We start from the raw sequence: 23,848 nt of genomic DNA on the forward strand, positions 1-23,848 counted from the left end.
CCGAGTCCTTACAGCAGGTCGTGATCAGCTGACAGCTGCAGCTTTGCTTTTTTTGGGCTTTTTTGTTGTTGGGTTTTTTGGAAAACAAATTAAGAAAAGAGCATTTCGGTTGCACAGTTACACTGCACACTGTGCTTTGTACACAGGTTTGTAGGGATAAACACAGGTACTAAAGTTACTGTCTACAAAACACACCTCATATTATGCAAACAAAGAGTTGGAAACAAGTTTATGAAGCAGCTGAAGGCTAGGTAGGAGCAGCTCCGTTACCTGCAGGGTCCTCCGCTTGTTATCTTCTGTGTGTATCCATGCTCGCAAAGTCAGTTCTGTTATGAATATCTGAGCTGCCTTGGCGAACAACACGGGAGCTTCTGCACTAATCATCTGCAATTAAATTTAATTTTTTTAATTTTTTTTTTATTTTTAAAGTTTACCATTAATATTCTAATACTGCAAAGTGGTAATCATGTGTGTCAAATCTGAACAGTTGCACTGTTTAACAGTGAAGCTGGGGGAATTTCCACATCAGAATGTCTATGGGTCTGACAGTCCAAAGAGTTACCAGCCTCAAAAACGCCAATGCAGTGTTAGGAGTATTGGGCATCTAACATTGGTCTTGGAAGTCCGCTCCCTCCACGACCAGCCAGATGCCAACTCCATACTGTGCTGGATTACGGTAGGCCAGCAAACAGCATCAGTGCGCATTCACCGAGAGGGTGTCAACCAGCAGCTGCTCCTGGCAGTGCCTTGGGATGTGCAGAAACGATTCAGAAACTGAAGCGGACACGTTGAGGGCTCATTTTAAAACCTGGCCCTTACTTTTTCTTTATGTAATTTGAAATGCATGCTGAAAATGCGAAGGAGGTTTGGAGGCACCAAATTCCTTTTCCTTAAAAAGTATCTAGTTCAAGTTTTACTCAAATTAAGTGGTTTCGTTATTAGCTGGCTTGGCATTAATGCCTACGCCCTATTACAGCCTCTTTATTAAATAATATTCCGGGCAGGCCAGAGACTTTGCCCCTTGCCCCACCCTAAAATCTCATCTTCCCCTTCATCATCAAAAATTTGGCTCTCATTCGGTTCAGACATAATTGTAAGAAGTAGTAATGAATTGCAAGGAATTAGAGCTACAATAGCCACCAAAAGGGTCACAAACACTTAAGGGAAAAAACCACCAGTGTACCTTCACATCTTCATCTAGTTTCATTATCTTCTTAATACGAGCCAGCGGGAGTTCTTGAACTCTGAAGTCTTTCTGCAGAGAGATTGACATTCGAGAGACTCTTTACTGATACTTAACTGAAAACAAAGGTAAGACAAGAAATGTTAAACCAACTCTGTATTGTCTAGAACTAAACCGGCTAAAATTATAAAATTATAACAATAACTTATCTTCTTTGAGGTATGGCAGCTTCTCCTCGGGCCCAAGAATCCTCATTTGCTTTTCTGCATCTTATACTGATATAATTCTACTTAAATCTTCTGTCAGACACTTGTATTTACTATATCACCTCAAAGCTGAAGTCATTCTGCAGAACAGAATGTTTCTAATGTTACACATTTCTGCATCTATTTATATTTGAAGCAACTAATTCAATTACTTGTCTTAGGACCCAGAAACCATTGGAATTTATAAAAAGTCACAAGAGAAAATAAAGGCAAACAAGGGCTATGTGGGGCCACAGGACGAAATCTTCTCTGCTTTATTTGTGCTTCCCTGTTGTCCAATACCAATTTTGGTGTTAAAAACTTTGGAAGAATCTTGTTAAAAAAAAAAAAAAATCTATTCCTGTTTTTAGACGGATTTCTCACTGTTTTCCAGCAAAGAGAACCGCTGACTCAAAATGGTGTAATGATGGTTTAGGAGACAGAGAGCGAGCGCTGTCACTGCCCTGACTCATCCTGCTCTGCTCCGCTGTTAGCACGCACCCAACGTGAGCAGCGGCAGACACCCCACTACGCTAACGTCTGCGAGAGAGGAGGCACTAACGTGTCCCTTAGAGAGCTCCTCTCCACAGAGGTTGGGGAAACTGCTAGGCTTCACTACAGAGCTCTCCCTTCTCTGAAAATATACAGAGGAATAAAAATAATAGTAACAAAAATAAAATCCAGAGCACGTTGCTACCAGGAGCCTCTTCAAAAGGGAGAAAGGCCAAGGCTACGTACCATTGCATCAGGAATGCAGAACTGCTGCCCACAAAGGGTTTCTAACAAATGTCTTCCCTTCTTAACAAAAATGTCATAGAAAATAAAAAGAAACTCGTTTCTCTAGGGAAGAAAGCACTGCAAGACATGTTAGTGAGACAAAAGAGAGAGAAAAAATGCTGAAGATGCTGTTTTCTATCAAAGCAAAATGTGGAGGTTGTGCATGGTCCAGGCAGTGCTCCAGCAGGGGGCATTTTGTTTAATTTATATATTAAAAATTTATGTGTGTACATATATACACACACACACTCATTATTTTGTATGAGTATATATATTAAAAAAGCATCCGTGCCCTCATTCGGGAGAGGAAGGTCAGTGTGGTGTTCCTGGTGCACCTCGTAACATGCTGCAGATCAGAACTAGTCTGGGGTGGGGGTGTGGGGCTGTCCTTGTAGGGAGTGTCCAGGGCTGCTGCGCCCCACTGGCGAATGTGGTATCTTGGAAGGATTTTGGGCAATGAGAGAAGAGGGCAGCCAGGGCTGGGACCTGTGCTTGAACACACAGTGTGCTCAGGGTGGCATTTTCAACCAGTAACCGCCACATGAACAAGTTAAGGAGTTCCTAGGGCATGGGAAAACATCCCAAAGGGGTTTTTTTTTGAGTTTGTTTTTGGTTTTTAAAGCACTTTCCTTTTTACAGAACCTCAAAGGAAGATGAGGCCAAATTTTCTAATCTGTGAAGCTCATAACAGTCTTAAGTCTATTAATTTCTGTGAACAGCAGAACTGCAAGTAGACATGCATAGATACAACGCTATCAGAATCTTAGAGAAGAGGCACAGTGGGAGAAATTAGGAAAAATCCAAAGCTCCTTTAAGGCAGACAGGCAAATGCCACATAAATCAAAATCGACACACAAGCACCATGGTGAAGGGAAGCATGACCACTACTGGCTACCACCCAGCAGAAAAAACTTCAGCCATCAATTCTTCATCTTTTCTTTTTTCCAAATTAGGTCTCAATGTTTTCACGGGCCTCTTCTAACTCACTGCAGAGCGGAAATGCTAGTTTCAGCCTAGTCTTGTTTCCTATTTCTCCAAGGCTTGGCTACAGTCCTTTCTGTTATATCGGGCAGAGAACAGGGAGCTCTGGGTTGCTCTTCTAAAGCAGCTCCCTTGTTTTTCTCCCTTGAATTTTACCTACTTGTGGCACATGGCAAACGCACAAAACCAGGCAGAGATAGCCCCGAAAAGCAGGCAACCAAAGCAGGCTTTCCACCAAACAGCTGCTCTGACCTCCACTATGTTGTACATGCAGATGAGCTTTAAGTTTACTTACGTCCACATCCACGGGAGCATTTTCAGTAAGATGCACAATAAATTCCAGGGCTTAATTACGCAGGGGACAACTGCACAGGAATGCTCTGCATTTATCCCTTTTCCTTTCCAACTCCGCTTCACTGTCCCCAGTTAAATTTTCAATGACTTACTAGCTTGCAATGCAATAAATAGATTCCTACGACAGTTAAAAATTAAGCTGCCCATACTTGATAAGCTGCATAATAAACCCCTTTCATGTGGAGATGAAGACAAACTACAGCTCTTGAACACAAGAATTCACTGCGCTGAAAGAGGAAAGTAATTAATTCTGGTTATGCATACAAATTTCTACATCTGTTTCTTTAATCAACTATCTGCACACAGGCTGAAAAAAAGCAGCTTATCTTCAGACTAGTGGATTTGGGTTTTCACTTTGAACAGCCTATCTTCAACTAGAGTTCTTTTGTTTTCAGCTGCATTAAAAGCACAGGAGTGTGCTTTCAGGACACTGTATCATGGTAATCTATCAATCTCTCTTGAAAAGTCATTTTTATTATATGCCCTTGTTCTCAGGCACATCTCTTTTGGGGATGGAAAAAAAAAATATAGAAGCTACTTAGTCCAATTCTTATTCTCAGCCTATACAGGATTTTTTTAATCAAATGTCTTTAAATTAATAAAGCATGTGACAACGATGCACTTGGCTTTCTAGTGATTTTCAAAATTTCAGGCTTGTCAAAGGAGATGGTGCTGGGAGAGGGCATAATAGTTCCATACAAAAGTCTAAACCCAAAAATTCATTCACAAAATTGTAACTGTCTGTCAACAGCCAGGTGTTTGAGTTTATGAAGGGGGGAAAAGACTTAAATTGTATTTTGAACAGCGACATCTCCCAGGCCTGTCCTTTGGTGTGGATAAGGGCTCCCTCACATGCTGGTCACACATTCTGTATTACAGCATTTGAACAGCAGTTAAACAGCCCATGTAGCAGAACGTCAGCTATATCCTCAAATCCCTCAATCTTCTGTTAGCTAAACCAGCATATGGCACCTACTCTTACACCTGTAGCTATTTTAAAATCACGTCCCTTTTCCCCCAAACAGAAAATAATTCTCCTGCAATTCTCTAGAAAGCAGCTACGGTCATCACTAGCCTGATAAAAGAACCTTTGAATTAACTTTGTCTTCTTGTTTAGTCCAGAAAGAGCTAAAGGTCTGACTATTACATCTCATTATACTACGAATCAGCTGCATTCAATCTGTATCTCAAGTTTTGGCAGTTGTAGGCAATAATCAAAAGCCTGACTGAACGATTATTTATCAGCTCCTAAGGCCACCATGTAGTGTGCAAGTAGCCAACTCTACTGGATCCCATAAGCAGCAGGAATATTTTCAAGCTGAGCTTTATCTTGCTGCCAGACACGACCAGGCACTTTTCACTCAGTTCTTCAGAAATAACACAACCGATGAGGACACTCACCACCGTGAGATTGCGTATCTCCTCCATGACTCGTGGCCAGAAGGACTGGAGGCTTTGCTGGGCATCGCTATTGCTGGCTGTGCCGAAGCCACCATCTGTGGACATTCTGGTAGCTGGGAGAAACAAAAACAAGCATTAGCAATGGGAGAGGGTGGGAGGCGGGAGGCAAAGGCTCCCAGAGATTCCCTACAATTCCCAGGAGTACAGGAAAGGGCCAGCCTGGCTAATTGCTCTGGAAAACTCCCAAAACAAGATATGCCCGCCCCGATCTCACAGCAACAATGTAGAGATACTCACAGCCTCTGCAACTGTTTTTCAAAATTTTATTTGTTTTTCCAAAGATTGAAGAGTAACATTAAAAAAAAAAAGAACTGAAAGCAAGAATAGTCTCTACTCCCCTACTGGAGCTCTGCCTTTTCACAGGGAGTTATAAAAGAGAAGGGATGCCCGGTCACAGCTCACATTCCAGTGCACCCCTATTATAAAATTATTTTTTCTCTTGCTTTTTACAGCCAACAACAGCGCAGGATACAGCAGTAAACTGCCCTCAAGTTGAAACCAGAATGTCAATGTCGGCCTGGTATTATTTCTAAGAAGTGCAATGAAACAGTTGCTTCTCTGCCTGTTTGAAAGGCATCAGGTTTTGTGGCTTTACACTATTTTTAAAACCCCTCTCCTCCTTGGGTATACCAACAGGAGGAATTTAACAGTCTGTATAACGCAGAACGTCAAAAGCACAAAGTAAGATTTAAAATTCAATCTTCTAATTGCAATGATTTTTAAAAAGCCCCATGCCTGTCATTTAGTATTCTGCAACTGGAGGATGTTAAGCAAGTCTGGCTGTTAGTAAATTTATCCTGGACACTGCCTGTGCATTCATTAAGACTTGTACCTTTGCAAACAGCTTTCTTTATAGTATCTATCAGCAGTCATCAGGAACTTATAAGGAAAAAATAAAGGGACAATAACTGAGTTCAGATTTTCCCATATAGCCACGCTGTGCTGCAGTGAAGATGATGAAGAGGTCAGGACATGCAGCATTGATCAACCTCATCCTCGGGTGACCGAGACGGTGCCAGCCCGCGTGGCACTGTCCAGGCACCTTTCAAGTTCCAGCTGACACGTTTCTTTCCCTGCCATAAACGCCTAGATCAAGTCTTGCCTTTTTGACACGGAATTCTTAAGACACCTCTAGTTAATATTAACGAAGTCAGATGCCCAGCTCGGGAATCCCTTGGAACATCCACACCAGCCTTGCTGGCTTCCTCTGTGTGACCGGAGCGTGTGGCTCCGGCAGGATTCCCAACAGGGATCGCAGCCTGGAATGAGGGGGCAGACGTGCCAAAAGCACAGGCACACAGAGAGACCTGCCGAGACACAACCCCACAGGACGGGACTCGGTGCTTCCTGTGCACAAAAAGCATCTTGGCGGATGCCAGAAGAGGCACCGCTCGCTCCTCAAGCCAGCAGAGCAGAGGCAGCCAGCGAGTCACTGACGTTAAACGCTCTCAGGGTCACCCAGAGCAGCTTTGAAGTTTCCATGAATGACACACACACACCATGTACAAACAATAAGTCTCTGTGTCTCTCAACTTACAGCAAGAGAGGAAGGGTGCTACATTTTCTACAGGGAAAGAGCTCAAGATACACACAGGTATTTGTGCGTTGCCATGTAATGGAAAAAGACACACAGCAGATTTAGCTCTGACACAGACAGGCACAATCCCCGTTTGCTTTTGATCCGCCATGTAAAGGTTTATTTCAATCCTTCCTCGAGCCGAAGGGAAGCACAGCAACACTGTACAACACACCAAAATACCGACGGGAGGCAGCGGCCAATTGCCAGTAATTGCAAAATCTACTATTCCAAAGCAACGACGATCCATAAAATCTTATTAACAGATCAAAGAGATGAATGTCAGACAATTAGTTCATTACCTCCTGCAGCCTACACTTTCCAAGGCAGACTCTGAACAGCTGAATTTGTCTTTCATCAACCTGAGAAGGGGACATGGGAGGCGTGGGAAGAGCCGAAGGGGATTCTGACAGGGGATGACAAAAAGGAGGTCAGAAGATCGTATTTACAGTCTCAAACCAGGAGTTCGAGACAGGAAGAACTCCAGGTAAGGACCCCATGGAAAGAAGTGACTGACAAGTTACTCGATGACTCTTCAACAGCTATTTGCATTATAATACTATCTGCCTACAAATGAAGATATTTCAAGTATTTATAAGAAAATACAGAGAGATAAATATTCTAATGAGAGTGTTAAATTGGCATTTGATTCTCCTCCCCTTGATCTGAATCGTCAAATGTAGACAAAAAAAAAATAGTTTAGGCACATAAATAAAAGCTAATCCTTGAAATCTGCTCTGTACTGGCAATATGTCAACACTAACACTAGACGGGGTCTTTTCTGCAACTGGAGATGCAATTCATTTTGAAGACAAGCCAAATCACTTTTCAAGGCTTTATTTAAAAATACAAATTGCTTGCATTTAACCCACTTAAATGCTGTACTGGAATATAATGCTCTACATAACCCTAAGAAATAAAAGGTTAAAAAAAAAAAAAAAGAGAAAAAAAGCTAGTGGAGTAAAGAGGAAGAAAATTCCTCCACCACCACTTTACCCACTACTGCAAAGAAAAGCAAATTTCTTGCATTAAATATATGCCTCTGTGGTATTCATTCAGATTTCAGGAAGAGCTAGAAATGGTCTACTCCAGTCATCTACAATTTAAAGAGTCCTGTCAATGAATACCAAAAAATCCTATCTTCAAGGTAAACACAGGACTGATTTGAGAACGCAAAATAAACAGCCTGAGACTCAAGGGAAAATTGCTATTTCAAGTGACTGTTTACGATAATTCTTAGGAAATTGAGTAAGAGTAGAAACAAGAGAGTCACCAATAGGCTGATTTTCTGAAAAAAAAAAACTTACAGAATGAAATCACTATAAACTCCAAAATAAAAGCCTAAGCAGGTTAACTGCTCAGAACATTACTACAGTAATTTCTTCCCATGAAAATACAGACACATAAGCAGCGCTGAAGGCGCTTGCAAGCGTTGGAGGAGGATTGTAAGGAAATGAGAAAACCCCAAACTATCATGCAAAACTACAGCATTGGCTCTGTGTGACAAACTTTACTAATGAAACCATTCCTGTGCAATTAGGTAAGTTCCTTCTCCCAAGGGGAAGCTATGTTCTCTTCTAAGAATGCCTCATACCAGGATTAGTGCCAACAAAAAAAAATGCCAAAGCACGCAACAGGAGATAAGCCCACCAAAGCTAACAGGGAGGCATTCCTCTGATTTTGCAGTTTCAGTGTCTAAACCTGTTTGTCTTTTTTGATATGCAGTTTGCAGGGAAATTTTAGAGCTTCATTATACTTCATCCTCTAAAGATTTCCTCCAACCCCATGCAGAAGGGGAGAGGTGCTCTGAGGATCCCCCTTGCTCCCCGCCCTGCACTCACGTAATGCAGGGTATGGTCTCTCAGAAGTTTTAAGAGTAAACTGGCTACTGGCACCATCTTGTTGTTGAATAACAGAAGTCAAAGTCCATCTCCCGTTGCCACAAAGTGTAACCGCAACCAGAGAGAACCTGCTGATTCCAGCAACACTGCATCTCCCCGCAGAAGCAGGGCAAGTACCTCGCAAGCCTGGCACGCTGCTGCTTCGCACAACGCTTACTGAACAAAAGCCACCATCTCCCCGGTGCGCCTGATGCTGCACCCAAGCAAACAGGGGTGCTGTACCGACCCCGGATTAGCTAAACTACCAGCCTGAGTCCCAGGAGCCCGCAACCTAAAGACCAGGCTATGCAGAGATGCTTGTGCAGAAGAATCTAGATGAGGAGGTGCACGCAATCCACGCTAACTCACAACATGGACATGTTACTGAATCAGATACAAGCAAACAACCTCCCCCCAAAAAACCCACACAGCCAAGAAATAAGGGTGTAAGAACAGGGGAGACTGGGATACATCTGCTGCACAAGAGCCAACCCGGTCCACACAGCCTGACACACGCTCCATGAAGCAAACATTTTGTTTCAAGACTAAGGCAAAAAGAAACCGAAGGCCAAAAAGCTGAGGCCGACGCATAAAACGCCCGCAGGTGATTACAGAGCAGATTAGCAAGCACATCTCAAGAACTAGGACATCAACACTTTGCAATTAGAGCTTTTCTGCTCACCGGAGCAGAACACCTTTTACAAACGTTAAACTTACAAAATCCTGTGGCAGCTGACAAACACTTAAGAGCTTCACTTCAGAGGAGCACAAAGCAAGCATGAAGACACTTCCAGTGTCTGTGGTTATTTTTTTTGGTTGCTTTTTTGTTTGATTTTTTTTTTTTTTTTTAAAAAAAAAACAGATACTAGTTTGTGCTTTCTTCAATGCTGTGGGAAGGGGGAAGCAGTCAAATGAAGCTGTCTCACCGTGGATGCCTACCATCTGCACGGTTGAGCAAGAACCTGCTATTGAAACACAAGCTACAGTAACCACAAATAAAACCAAGACCTCTGATCTTGCGATTCCACCCGGAGCAGGTACCCAGAGCCCTTCCTCTGGAAAACCAACGGCCGGGAACAGCCCACCAGAGCCAGTGGAGCAGCAGCTGCCAGCCACAGCCACTGGACGTTCCCGGGCATTGCCAGTGCCGCTTGCCAAGTGAGCTTGGGAACGGGAACTGGAGGACAACCTCCCCGGCCAGAAGGGTCATGTCACAGCTTTTGACGTGCCTACTTTTGAGTTACTCCCAAGCTGGCCTTGACAAAGAAGTCAACCAAACAAAATCAGCTGGGTGGAGAGCAGATCCAAATGAAATTTATCCAAATATCTGAAGGAATATGCAAACGGCAAAAACCAGAGGGAAGTACCGACAAGCCTTGAGGCTCTCGATGAAGGAGGCAGTAACTCAGGAACATCATCTGAAGTACCATGGACCCTGCTGGTATCAGAAATGTCAAGTTCTTTGCATATAGCAGAGTCACATTCCCATGACTTGCGTTATGGGAAAGAGCCCAGTTTACACGGCATTGTATTACATGGCAGAAGCAGCATATTCCATCCCAGCGTCTTAAAAAGACGGCTAAATCTGAAGTAAGATTTAAAAAAAAGAAATTAGACAGAAGCTCAGGCAAATGTTTTGCCTCAACATCCTTAGATTACAGCTACAAATACGGATAATGCACAAGTATTTCTGAAAACCACCATTGCAAAAACAAATCCCCCCTGCCGGATTCAATCACCTCCACATCGACAGCATTTAGAAGGCTCCCACCCCCCAAAACCAACCCTCCACATAACTCTTCTTAAGATGCTGTTGTTTTTATAACATCCACTATCCCACAAAACTCGCAAGTGTTACAGGAAAGGAGAAAAGAAGCAATGCAGTTCCTCTTTTTTTTTTTTTTTTTTTTTAAATATACCATCTCTACCAGCAAAGAATAAAAACCAATGCCAGAGCACCTAGCAAAAAACCTGGAAGTCTGAAGAATTAAAAATAGAGCCAGAGAGCCGAAAAGTGAGTATTTAGAATAAATCCTAATCCCAGCATTCTGTGATACTTCCAGTCTGATGCACCAACTCTCAAAACTGTAGCGTTCTGTTTTGGGAGCCTGTCCCTTGATTTAAAAGTAAAATGTGCAGAGCCACACTTGCATATCTGAAGAATGAGCTCTGTGTGGCAATAAGCGCCAGACACCTGATCCTGCCAGAATCAGAAGGAACAATCTAGCAACCAAGAACTAGTTTCACAAGAAGAATAAATACGGTTTTATAAGAATTTAGTAACAATTTCTTTCAATGCAAGGAAAGGAGGAGTCTTCCATGTACGAAAGAAAGCCACATACCCTCTGCAAGATGCTGCTCTCCTTACTTCAACTGGAGCAATCTGCAGTATCAGAATATCCAATGCAGAATATACACAGAGTTTGAAGTGGAGTACGACAGCAATCTTTGGTCTCGGCAGCAATCAGAATGGTCAAAGGCATCCTGAAACGTTGTCTCTGTGCTGTAGATCTCGTTTGGCACGACATCATGCCCTACGCTACCTTATTTTAAACCAAACCTTTGAGAAGTCATGTTAATGGTCTAAAATTGCTTCCACAGAGCTCCCATGCTTTGATTCACTGTACATTTTCTCTGTTTCAAGATCTACTCAAATCAACACTGGTAATTTCAGCACAGCCTCCCTTTCATGAAATAAGATCAAATTTACTTCCAGTACAGTTCCAAACTATATGTTCACTAGACAGAGGCCAAGCAGCCCAAGTGCATAGCTGGCTGGAAATACAAAAGTGCCAGAACCACAGCCAAGAATTACTTTCATTTGCTTTTGAGGGGTGGCAGTGGTGGTGTAAAAATAGTTCTTAATTGTGTTTGAGATCAATGGTTTCTTCTTCTACCTTAATATTCATACCTTGCCCACTCAATTATGTAAAATTTTTAAACCAATAATGCAATTCAGAAACTTGAGTCACGTTGGCACTGCAAACGGACAGGTATTTCTTCCAAACCAACGCCACAGGCCTTGTGTTGTATCAGTTTTCTGCACCTCCTGTTCGTCACAGCTCTAGCTTTGGCCAGGAAAGCGGTCAGAGCTATTCAGACTTGCCGAGGGAACTCACCTGACTTCTGATACAGCAACATGAGGGAGCACATGATGGAGGTCTCCACATGGCCACCGGGAACGCAATCTTAGATGGGCACACTACTAGCGTATCGTCCTCTACAGAAGGTTTCTTAGCTACGAAACCAGGCACTGCAGCCACAATTCCACCAAAACCGTACACAAACCCCATCTCCACGGCACGCTTCTGACCTGATGAAGAACTGGTAGCTGCCACCAGTGGCAAGAGCTGAACAAACCAAGTTTGAAATCTTCCTCTAGAGGTCTAAAAAAAAAAACGATGTTGCCATAGCGTGGCCCAAAACTCTACAGCAGATGGAAAAATCAGTAAGATTTGTGCCTGGCCCTGCTGAAGCAAAAGGAAAGACACAAGCTGTAGCACGCAGGGATCCAGCGTTACGACAGACGAGCCTTTGGCTCTTGATGTTTTGAATGATTCCATGAGAAAAAACAGGGAATGCACGCCCTGGGAATGGGGCTTGGAGAGAGCCAGGCTGGCATGTGCTGCCATCGCTACACGTGCCAAACGCCTTCTGAAAGGAGGAGCCGCTTCAACGTACACATCCAGTTGAGACTCATATCCAGCTTTGGTGTGTCAACAAGACAGCACAGAAAAGGTGTTGCCTATAATACATCACCCAAACAAGCACCGGGGGGAGAAGGGGAAACACCGCACTTGAAGAGATTTATACAGTGTTTTTCTGGACACAGGATCAGCTCTGAAAAAAACCCAATACTCCACATCATAGTAAAAAGGGAGCAGCAAGATTTTAAAGACGAAACATAATTGACTATATAATCCATAGCATTACATACACAGCACAATCAATTCAGCACATCACAGCATTAACGACGCCGTTATTATTAAAGCATAAAAACTTCTATCATTATGCACAGGCAACAAATTACGAATAACGTTATAGCTAAACCATAGGCCAAAATCAGAAGTCTTAAGACTTTAACACCAGATTTCTTTATCCAAAAGATATGGGAACTCTCTTCTGTTTCTATAAAATAGTGCTATAAAATCTAACGCAGTCTTTCAGGTAGTGGAAAAAAGGGATGATCACAAACTTAGGAAAGTCTGAAGTTCTGCTCTCGATGAAAATGTAACCTTTCAACTTTTTAAAAACAATTTCAAGAGGCTGTCAGTAAACCAACATAATTCAAAACACAAGCGCTTCCTTCCAATGTGCTATTATAAGAAACTTTTGCAATTCCTCAGTTTTATTTTTATCCGTTCCTTCTTGCCGTATTACATGCACACAACCCTCTAAGCATATAGCTGGCACCGTAAGCGGTTGATTTCAGCTGATGGGAGAATCATTCCAGGCTGCTGGACAAGGTGTGTATTTGTAGATTCCTCTTGTTGGATAAAATTAAAATTGAACGCAACAGTCAGGCTGGTTACATGCTGCACTAAATTGCCTACGGAGGCTATTGAGTACTTATTGCTAAAGATTTTTACGAGAAGGTTGCAAACCGGTGTTGAAGTTGAGCTGATCTTGTCTTAGTGCAGAACGAGATGACCTCTTCAGGTGCCTTCTGGCCCTTTTTTCTGTGAATATTTAGCAGCAGACTATTCTATCTTCCACGTTAGCTCCCTAATGCCTCTCTAATGCATTACTTCTGTTTTCACTCACGCGAGGCACAGCATTTGAGTTAAGCCCAAATCAGTTACAAAGTCAGAGAGAGGGATCTGGATTACCGCTTCCAACACCACCAACAACTCGTTAAACCAGCGCAGTTTGGTTTCAGCAGCCAGCAGGGCCAAATCTGCTTTGCACCACTCCCACTGCTGATCTGCTGCTAAGAGCATTGCAATCGATGTTTTGCTGGATCACACAGAGGCATGCCTCCTACTCTCCCCCTCTCCACCCCAGTACCGGCGGCAGGAACCGCACTCCTCCCTTCTCCCATCCCCGGACACTTGGCAGCTGGGTTTCGGCAAGCTGGGGTAAGAGCTGCCTCTCCACTACCCACTCAACAGAAGGAGAGAGCGAGCAGCAGAGCTGATCCCAGCTCCTCTGGAGGGGAGGTGGCAGGGCCAGAGTAATCACCCTGGCTTTGTTCATGCAAAGCAAAACCGGCCAGATAACCTTCCCGATACCGAGTGTGCGACGAAGTTACAGCCCTGATCTTGCAGAGAGCTGCACCAAACTGTGAGCGAACCAGTACCTCTCACTGGGCACCGAGCTGGGAATGGCCTCGCACAAAGACACGTGCTACACGCTCAGCAGGAACGAAAGCCGAGTCTCCAAAGCTGCTTCAGCTGCACAGGGAAGAGAATATCCTGCAGCACAGACACGTTACTGAATGCACACACGAGCACTCAGAGAAACTGTGTTGAGTTTTACACCCTCACACCGAAGACAGTGTGACCTAGCAGTGACAGGCAATTGCTAGTGCAGACTGGTATGCTGCAGTCTGGGGCAGGTGATTGTCCATTGGCTTTACTCCTTCAGGAGAAAAAAAAAAAAAAAAATCAGGAATAATGCCTGCTTTTACAGAAGCATTGAGTTTCTATTCGCAATGCACCAAGTACTAACAGCGCTGCTAAAAGGCCTCTGTCCAGCAGCAGTCCACATTCATTCGGGCACAGAAAGACTGAAGACACACACAGACTGTGTTTAACGCTAGGCAGGGTTTTGGGAGCGCACCCAAAAACACTAAGGCTGGTACCAGAAACCCACCAGAAGCAGAGCGCAGCCCCACAAACTGTGCTACAGAATCAAGAAGTGACCTCCCCACAGTGCAGCACCAAGTCAAACCTGAGGCTGCAAATATTAGAACACCACAAAAAACAGCACAGGCTAGTTTTGTTTCTTTTTAAAAAGGTAAAGCAAACAAAATAATCTGGACTGCTGTTTGTACTGGTTATTTTACTTTCCTTTCTTCTTTGAATGAAAGAGCACAAGGGTCACACTTGATATTTGGTGTTTCAACAGTTAAACATTATTAAATAGTGGCTCTTTGCGGTGCAGTTTTGGCAGGCAAGCACACAGAGTAAGAAGTAGAGGAAGAAAATTCCCAGACAAATAACAAGTGCCTAAGATGAATCGTGCTGCCTCTCTAGCTCCTAAATTAAACACCCAGCAGAAATGGAAAAGCTCTTTTAAGTAAAGTGTGTTCAAGTTAGTCAAGTCTACTTCACATGATAAAACAGTTGGCACATACCAAAACAATACTCTGTATCATGTACTTCACCTTATAAACTTTAATCTCAACCAACTTAGCATAAAACTGATGTTATGTATTGCAGCTTTATAAATTTAAAAGAAACTAAAAGCTGCATACCTCACAACATACTTCCCAGTCCTGCCATACATGTATGTCACTCGCTTCCCTTTAACAGCAGCCTTAATGAGGGTAATGAGAAAAAAAAAGCGATACCAAACTCACCTTCACAAAATTACATGGTCTCAGTCTTGAATAGTTGTGTGCTTGCACTTTTACAGGAAAAAAAAAAAATCCTGTGAGAAACATTAAGGTGGTGCTTTGCTCTCAGAGGCAGGAGGCATCTCCCCCAGACTTGTACCAGATGGGAATGAAATTTCACAACTATAGTGCCATCAGGTACTCGCACTACAGAAGTTCCTTGTCACATACCCCCAACGGAAACAATACAGCATATGGTATATTAATAAGTTAAAGATGAAACCAAACAAAAATATTTTCAGGCCCACAGGCACTATTTTGGCATCAGCGGTGTTAACCAAGTGACAGGCTTCATTCAGCCAGAAAGTGCTTCAAGTTATTTCAAAACCCAATGACAGTTTTCAGCTTTGGTGGCATCTACTTGGTATCACCACCCAGGCCCCTGTCGCAGAGACCATCTCAGACCACTGCCCCCAACAGCTCACAAAAGCAAGAGGGGTGTTGCAGGAGGGGTCTGACCTGCGTTTGGGTTGCTTTGCCTGTTTCTCTGATATTGCATTTTAGGCAGCAGCAGTTCTGGTGATGCAACACACACATTTACTGCTCTGGAGCGCAAGCACAAGCAAAATGCCTGTTAGGACAGTGTGGATTCAACAGATATTCAGCCCAGAGATTGGGGTTTTTTTAATGTTAGTTGATATTTTTGGATTATTCATAAATAATTTTGCATTAAATCAAGAGTTTCTATACAAAAAGTCGTATGAGTGGCCTCACATTTTCTCATCCTTCTGACAGCCAGACAATCTAACTGGCTGAAAAAGCTAAATTGGGTGCTCGCTATTAACCTCCCAGTTACAGGGGGACCCAGGCGGCAGCTGGAGCAGACAGCCGTCATATGATCCTGCGCTAACACACAGATGCTGCAGCACATTTAGGGCAAAGTTAAGGCTGCATTAAAATTAAAGCCTAAGCGTTGAGCGTTTCTTTGCTCTTCTGCTGCATTTTTAGGCTCAACCGCCACCGTGCTGCTAGAGAGGGAAGAGGGGAAGGCAAAGAATGACTCAAACCACAGCAGGACAGCAGAGATACAACCTAGAGAAGCGTGAACGACAAATACAAGTTATTCACAAGAACTTGCGACAGTTCCAAAGCAGAGTGAAAGGCCATACCAGTCTGTAACTGGGCATGTCTTCTGCAAACTTTGTTATCCTGGGCAGAGAAGCCAAATAAAGGTACTGCCTTTTACGGGGCTCCAGGGTTATTCTTCTATAGGGATTATTCTAATACTCAGTTCTAATATTCTTATTCTTACACTATTCCTATTACTTTCTTTACTCACTTTGTAAGTAAAATTATCAAATGGCATCTTGCAAAAGTTAAAAATAATTACTTTTTTAGAAACAACCATAAGCCTTTCGCCTCCTGAGATCAGCACATCTTGCTTAAATGAAGCATAACCTGCACTGCTCAATATACAGACAGGATGGGCTAATCAGGCCTTTCTCTTTTTTTTTTTTTTTTAAAAAAAAAAAAATTAAAAAAACGATCCTGTATTACAAACATGCAAATCTATGCCCTTCTGGGTCACCTTCATTAAATGAAAAAAGACAATCAAAAGTGACCCATTTTGAATTTATCAGGAAGTGACCAAGTAGTAGAGCAAGTTATAAACAAACAATGGAAGAAAATCCCCTCAATGAGATCTCAGCATGTAGAAAAACTTAAGTTTTTGAAAACAAACCAAAAGAACCTTTCTGTAACTCCTGGGAAGCTCTGGCAGGGATCCTGAAGCTTGATCTTGCTGTCAGCGTCCCTTGTAACAGCTGCTACATTTTTTGACCCTCTGAAACATAATTTTGCTGTCGTCTTTATCAAAACATAATAATTAAAGTTTAAGTTAGCAACCACACAAATTTAATTCACTTGCAACATGGACAGATCACTAAGCCCTGAAATTAAGAAATCACTTCATGTGCCAACACTATCAAAGTGCAGATGTCATGCTGCATTATATAAATGTAAGATACTAGTCTGATTTAAAAAACCCACCCAAACAAAACCAAAACCCAAACCCAAATACACTGGCTTGAAAGGTGACCTCCTGCGAGCACCCACCACCCTCGCAGCAAGGCACACGTGCATCCTCCTCCTCTCAGCCACTGGGGTGCTCGACCCAGGGCCAGCAATTTCCCACAATAAACTTGTCCTTTAAACTTTCGCTACTGCTCTGCCAGTTAAGTTAGCACAAAAAACAAGCACGGAAAAGTCCTTTAAATAAAAAGATGAGCCTGTTTTCTGAGCCTGCGTTTCCAGCAGGTAAAACTACTAGGAAAGCCTAGGGGACCTTTGGGGCAGAGGGAACACACAAACGCCACCGAGCAGCATAAAATGGGATCCAAGGACCTTCCCTTCCCTTACGGCGCTGCAAGAAAATGTCAGGAACCGGTGTAATTTGTTCATAAATCCCTTTATGGCGCTAGCAAAAGCTTTAGGTTTTTCCTGCTGCTCTTGACCTAGAAAGATCCAGCAGCACCTCTCCTTACACAGCTACAACCTCCTGCAAGCTTAAGCAATGAAATCTGATAAACACTGGGTGTAACAAAGACTTCTGCAGGATTTCTTATTTCATCTTACAGTAGCTGCAGATTCCCTCGCGTTCTGACACCGCTTAAAAGCACGTAGCAACTGAATATACCCTAATTTCAAGGGAAAAAAATTAAAATCTTAAAATGCCTCATTTTTGCTTAAAGATGCTAACAATGACCTTCACTCTCACAGTAAATCCCCTGATTCTGGCCAACAGCCTGCTACAGAAGTTACTGCTATTCCACTAACATACCGGAGCCGCCGCCATTATTAACAGATGACTTACGGTGACGTTTCTCATTCTGCCCCCTTCTCGGACTGAAACTAGTATGACATGCCAGACACCACAGAAAGTTGAATAAGCTTTGCCTGAGACAAGGTGATGCTATTCACCAGTCTTAATTCAAATTAAAATACCCAAAACAACACTTGAAGGCTGTAACAATTCAAAGCCCATTCCGGTTGAAGTTCAGCCCCAAGACGCAGTCCTTTGTTAGCAGCTGACACCGACGTGCAGGTCCCGCTTTTCTAACATCCCTACAAAAATAAGTTGCACAATGTAATTACCTCTGATTTTCAAAACAGTACTTTTAAGGGCAACAATTAACAACCAGAAAAAAAAAAAAAAAAAAGGGTAAGAGCAGGGCTGGGAACACTCAAGCCCTGTCACCCAGTTCACCCTGAGAAGGCAAGGACGGCAATAGCAGCGTTTAGCATCTCTCAGTAGGAGCGGAGGAGAAGGAATGTCTGCAATGTGATTTGACTCCTCGCTGAAAACTAACTTTAATTCTAATCTACAAACTATTCTCTGTGTCCTCCATGCCCTCGGCCATCGGGAGCAGCTTCATTTTTCCACTTTGATTCTTTTTTTTTTTTTTTTTTCCCCAGTCCAAAGTGCCATAAACAAACTTTGTCCTTCATTCTCGAAACTCAGAGCAGTGGTATTTCAAGGTCACTCGTGCTAGCGAAGGAAGGCCTAGCTCCAGCAACTTTAGCTGCAGCACCGCTCTGACGGGCAGAGCCCTGCAAGAGCCCAGCCCTGCCGGAGCCCGGGGTGTCACCGGGATTACCGAGAAAGCCCTTTACGCTGGAAAACTTCTAAGCTAAGGCACGCTCTCACCCCGTTCTCCGCCTGTCACCGCTGGGCTGCGGGGCTCCGATGACCTTCAGTGCTTATTTGCAAATAAAAAGGAAAACAAAGGGCTACTTATACTTGTCGGGAGTTTGGCTGGCGGTTTGGGGGTGATGGGCGTTCCATTGCCCCCCAGGAACCCCGTTTCCGACGGGTGCCCGCAGGCCAGCTCCCAGCCGGCTGGGCAGCCCCCGCCAAGGGCAGCTGGGGGAGACCCTCGCGGTTCGGCTGCAGCTCCGGGGAGCCGGGGGGGGGCGGGGGGGTGTGAGGCGCTGCCATTTTGTGCCCCCCCCCTTCCCGGCCCCGGTTACCGGCCCCAGGGCGGCGCGGCTCCGCTCCCTCGCTGGGCGCGGCCCTGCAGTACCCCCAGCCATACTCGGCGCCTCGGGCAGCACCGGGGGCTCAGCCCCGGGCCCCTACCGCCGCCGCCCCCCCCGCGCCCCTGGGCTGCCCCTCCCGCCGACCTCCCCTTCCTCCTCCCGCTGCGTAAGGCCGGGACACTCGGAGGCCGGGCGGGCAGCCCCCGCCACCGGGGCCTGTTCCCCCGTCACCGGGCCGGGCCGCAGGCGCCCCCCGCCCCAGCCAGCGCGGCTCCTACCGCCGCGATCAACTTACCGGGCCGCGGCCGCCGCAGGCCCTGCCCACCGGTCGGGGGGCGGCTGCGGAGGGGGGCGGCGGCCCCGGGGCCTCCCCGCCATCCCTTTGTCTTTGAGCTGACCCCTGCCTGCCGGGACTCCGCGTCCCCGCTGGACCGGGCCTCCGGCCCCTTTAACAGCCGCCGCTCAGCCTACCCTGCTGCGCCCGCCCGCCCCGCCCCGCTCGATCCCATTGGCTGCGCGCCGCCGGGGGGAGGGGCGGCCCCGCGCGCCCATTGGCTGCCACCGGCGGCGCAACCTCGCCGTCTACTTCCTGTTTTAAAGTTACCTTGAGAGGCGGCGCAGGGGTCAGAGCGGCGCCCGGCCGCCGCGCTCCCCGCCCGCGGCCCCCTCCGCAGCGCGGCGGCCGGGCCCTCACCGCCCGCCCCGGCCGTTCCTATTGGCCGCTCGGCTCCTATTCAAACAGACGGAGGGGTCGTGGGGCGGCTGCCCATTGGCCCGCGCGGCTGTCACTCCAGTAGCGCCCCGCCCCCGCCGCATCACGGGGCTGGGAGCGCAGCGGCGGGGACCGGGGCAGCCCCGGGGACCCGCAGCGAACGTCTGGTGGCGCTTCCCACCGAGAACATTCGTGTGGCCGCGCGGTGACCCGGCTCAAACCCACGCACACGGCGCGTAGAGACGCCAAAATAATCCGGGGGGGGAAAAAAAAAAAAAATTAAAAATAGCTTTTTTTTTTTTTTTTTTCCCCTGGCAGATCAACTCCCCGGTTTAGCAGGCGGCCGCCCAAACCGACGCCTTCCCGGCACAGCCCCGACCCCCCTCAGCAGGCCCAACACCTCCTCCCCACCGGAGGCCCCGGGAAGCGAAGCGAGCCCCGGCAGCGCCTTCGCCCCTCGTCTGCCGGCACCGGGGACCCCCCCCCGCGGCGGCCTCCCCGAGCGCTGCGGTAGCTCTCGGCTGGGACCGAGAGCCGAGGAGCGCGGGCGGTGGTTACCCTCTGCGGGGACACAACCGCCAGCGAGGCCCCGGCAACACCCGAGCGGGTTTCAAGCTGCATTTTACCGCTTGAAAATAATGTGCTTAGAGGATTATACACGGAGGAGGAAAAAATATTACAAAGCGCAGCCAATGCTTAACCAGTCCTGCAGATTAAATTAGTTTGAATCAGATAGCAAGGAGAGATTAATTTAAAAATAGACCTTCCGGGTGATTTATTAAATATAATTGGTTAAAGCGTGGCTTAAAAAAAAACCCCAACAACATTTCCCAATGCTTTGTTCTCTTCCTGTGTCACTCCTCAGAGAAAAGCTGCGGTACACTCACTAGCAGAGGTACACGAGGTACTTGCAGGCGGTGCAGAACTAACCCCGAGCAGCCCACCACCTCTCCAGCTGAGGAGGGGAGCGCCTGGCTGGTATTTCGAGCGGGAACAACCACCCAAACACATCCCCCTGTGCCTTCTCGCACCCTGACGTGACCTCCTGTCATCCACGGAGCGAGAGCCCCTCTCCTGTGTGTGGGTACGAGCCGGCACAGCCATGGGAACAGCTCTCCCAGTGTTTAATAATTCTTTATGTCAGTGAAAAAAAAAAAAAAGCCAAATTTTTGGGAAGCCCTCAAGGGTCTATGTCAATCGTTGCAGCTGTTCATGCTGTGAAATCACGCGGGGCGGTCGAGCAAACGCTCCAGAATGGCCGAAATCCCACCTGAAAGATTTAAGTACGAAGCTACCGGGAAGACCTAAGGAGAAAGGAGCGCTCCTGCCCCAGGAGCTGCCGTCTGTCGCGGCGCTCTGCGGGTCGCGGCCCTTCTCAGGGAGCGTCACCGCACGTTTTTCACGTACCCCAAGGGACGCGACTGGTCTTTAGAGAGAGCAAAATAACGAGAGGGCATGGGTTGGCAGTGCAGGATGAACGACCGGCTCAAGGTCACCCTGCCGACCTGGGAAGCAGTGGGATTACACCCTATTCCCCATCCTCGCTCGGAGCGAGCAGCCCCCTGCACAGGGCTTGCAGGGGTCTGACTCGAGGCACCACTTTCTGCTTTGCCCAAGAACTCTGTGTTCGTCCCCAAACGTGTCCGAATCCTCCACCCGGTGCGGTCACAAGCGGCCTGAAGGCCCCACAGGAGCCAGTGGCTCGAAGAAGCCCTCGTGACAAAACCCAATGTGGTTATGACGGCACGTGCGATGCCAGAGGCGAGGTGACGTCAGGTTGTCACCACCATGACCGATGCCTAAGGGGCGGTAAGCTGGGCCGAGCTAAGTTAAGCACGGCTCAACTGAAGCCAAACACAGACCCAGCAGGAGCAGCCTAGTCCAGAAACGTAACCTCATTTAAGGAGGGCACGGGTAAGCCTAAGAAAAGACAGGCGGCGTTGCCAAGGGCAACAGCAGCAAACGACGCCTGATGACCCAGGAGGTCTATTTTCTGGATGTAGGACTAGAGGAAAAGCTAAACCGCGTGCTTGCGGACTGTTGGCAGCGCAAGTGAAGCCAGTTGAGACTCTGCTTTTAACTGCCCGTACTCAGGCAGCTGTTGAGGCAGACAAGAAGTATTTACCCGTAAGAACGTGGAGAATACTTCACGCAACAGCAGAAGCGTCTCAAAAGGCGGCACAAAGAGTCACACTCCAGAAGCAGCAGCCAGCGCTATGGTTTCTTCTTCTGTGAACGACCTGAAGTCTGCCAGAGCTCCAGGTTCTGGACCCAACCCTGGGACAAAGCTCAGCCCACATGAAGCCTAAGCCAGCCCTGTCCTGCTGCCCACCACTCAGCCCTGACCTCCCAAACACCTCCACAACTAATGAAGCGGCCAGAGAATAAACCGACCTGACTGAACTCTCACCCAAAGAGAATTCGCTTTCACCTGTGCCATGCTCGTACCGCGTTTAATGGATAATGCTTTACCAGTTACTGGGATTTTCATTTTCTCGGCTCAGGAAAAAGCAGAATCTCGGGAGACGAGATCATATTTACGTGCAAGGTATTTTCACAGCTCTCAGTGTCCCTGGGTTTCGAGTACAGATTAAACAACCCCTCAGATATTTACCAGACACCCACAAATAATCCCCAACTGCTCCAGCTTCGGTCCGGCCCCGCATCCCACACAGCGTCGAGGCAGACTCTGGACAAGCCCCCGAAGGCTTGAGCGGAAAAAAACCCCAAATACCGGTAAAACAGAGCGTCCCCACTACATGAAACCGAACCCTCCCACAGCAAATCTGTTGTCGGGGCTCGGCAGATCGGGCCTGCTGCCGCCAACACCCGCCGGCTGCCCGGGAAGGCCCCGGCTGCCCCGGCAAGGCCTCCGCCCCCTGCCCTGCCCGCCGCCCGTCAGGCAGCACCTGCCCCGGGCGCTGCCCGCGGGCCCCAGGCGCTCCGCTAGCCCCGGGACCGCACGGACCTCGCTCCCTCCCGCCCCCCCCAACCCCATCGGGGTGAGCCACGGGCGCGCCCCTCCCCCACCCCGTGCCGCGCGGGGAAACGGTTCGGCTTCCTGTCCTCTCCCCGGTCCGCTCCCCGGTATCCAATCAGCGCGCAGCTTCCCTCGCCCGCCTCCCCCGGCGCGGGCCAATCAGCGAGCGCGGTACGGCTCTGCCAATCGGAGCGAAGCCGTTGGCGCCGGGGCGGGAGGGGGGTGGGGGGAACCCCCTCAGGCCGCCCCCGCTCCGCGCCCCCTCACGGGCCGCCGACTCCCCCCGCCGCGCTCCTGCCCGTTCCCCCCGCACTCACCGGGGCGGCCGGAGCCGCGACCTCCACCTCCTCCGCCCGGCGCCCGCGCTACCTCCGGCCCGGCTGTCGGGAGGCGGGAAGGAGGGGGAGGGGGGCGGCCAGAGCAGAGCGAGCGCTCAGCGGCCGAGAAACAAGATGGCGGCGGATCCGTGAGGCGGTGGTACGGAGTCTCCGCCCCTTTCCCCTGGGCCGCGGCACTGCGCAGGCGCATGACCCGGGGCTGCTCTCGCGAGATCTCCGCTGGGCAGAGGCGGGGAGGGACGGGCCTGGAGCTGAAGCGGGGGAGGATCCACGGGGCGGGGGGGGTCTCGTTTGGCGGGAGTCCGGGCAGGCCGGAACGGGGGCCCAGGCGTCGGCGTGAGGTGCCCTGGGTCCCGAGTGTGCGTCGAGGGGACCCAAGCTCCTCGGTGCAGCAGGGCCTGGTCCAGGTCATCCCCGGCCTAGGCCTGTGCGGGCCTGGGCTTCAGCAAGGCCGAGGCGTCGGGCTGAGGTGGGCTGGCGTGGGGCAGTCCTCTGGGCAGGGAGCCCGCAGCCTTGCTCCCGGTGTCTTACCTGAGGCGTTGGACGAAGCTGTAGCTGTTGTTCACTGTCTCTGAGGTCCCGGCTCTCCCCAGGCAGCTGCCCTGGCGGCACAGGGATCACAGCCCGAGGGTCCTCCCAGGACCCTGCTGCTGGCGCTGACAGGTAGAGTTCTGCATCGCTCAGCCCAGCCCAGCCACGGTGGAGGAGTAGCCTGTTGGCTTATCCGGGGAGGTTTCCAGCTCTGCCTGTCATGTCCCTGAGAGCTGTCCAAATTAAACCTCAGTGAGCTGTCCAACACTCTTCACACAAGCCTCTGATCCATC

The 23,848-nt window shown here is 47.8% G+C and overlaps 1 protein-coding gene across 2 annotated transcripts in view; it reads right to left on the reverse strand.

The window, feature by feature from the left end:
• The window catches only part of NFYC (nuclear transcription factor Y subunit gamma), a 35,899-nt gene extending 12,881 nt beyond the window's left edge, over positions 1-23,018 (reverse strand). For both annotated transcript variants that reach the window (XM_086480352.1, XM_086480351.1), the window contains exons 1-4: positions 23,004-23,018; positions 4,942-5,054; positions 1,184-1,255; positions 271-384 (exon numbers count right to left, since the gene is read on the reverse strand). In XM_086480352.1, coding sequence (XP_086336478.1) covers positions 271-384; positions 1,184-1,255; positions 4,942-5,046 — 291 coding nt within the window. In that variant the 5' untranslated portion in view covers positions 5,047-5,054; positions 23,004-23,018. The remainder of the gene's footprint in view (positions 1-270; positions 385-1,183; positions 1,256-4,941; positions 5,055-23,003) is intronic.
• Positions 23,019-23,848: the final 830 nt, after the last annotated feature.

The sequence above is a fragment of the Leptosomus discolor genome, chromosome Z (assembly GCF_034619465.1).
Source record: "Leptosomus discolor isolate bLepDis1 chromosome Z, bLepDis1.hap2, whole genome shotgun sequence".
NCBI lineage: Eukaryota > Metazoa > Chordata > Aves > Leptosomiformes > Leptosomidae > Leptosomus > Leptosomus discolor.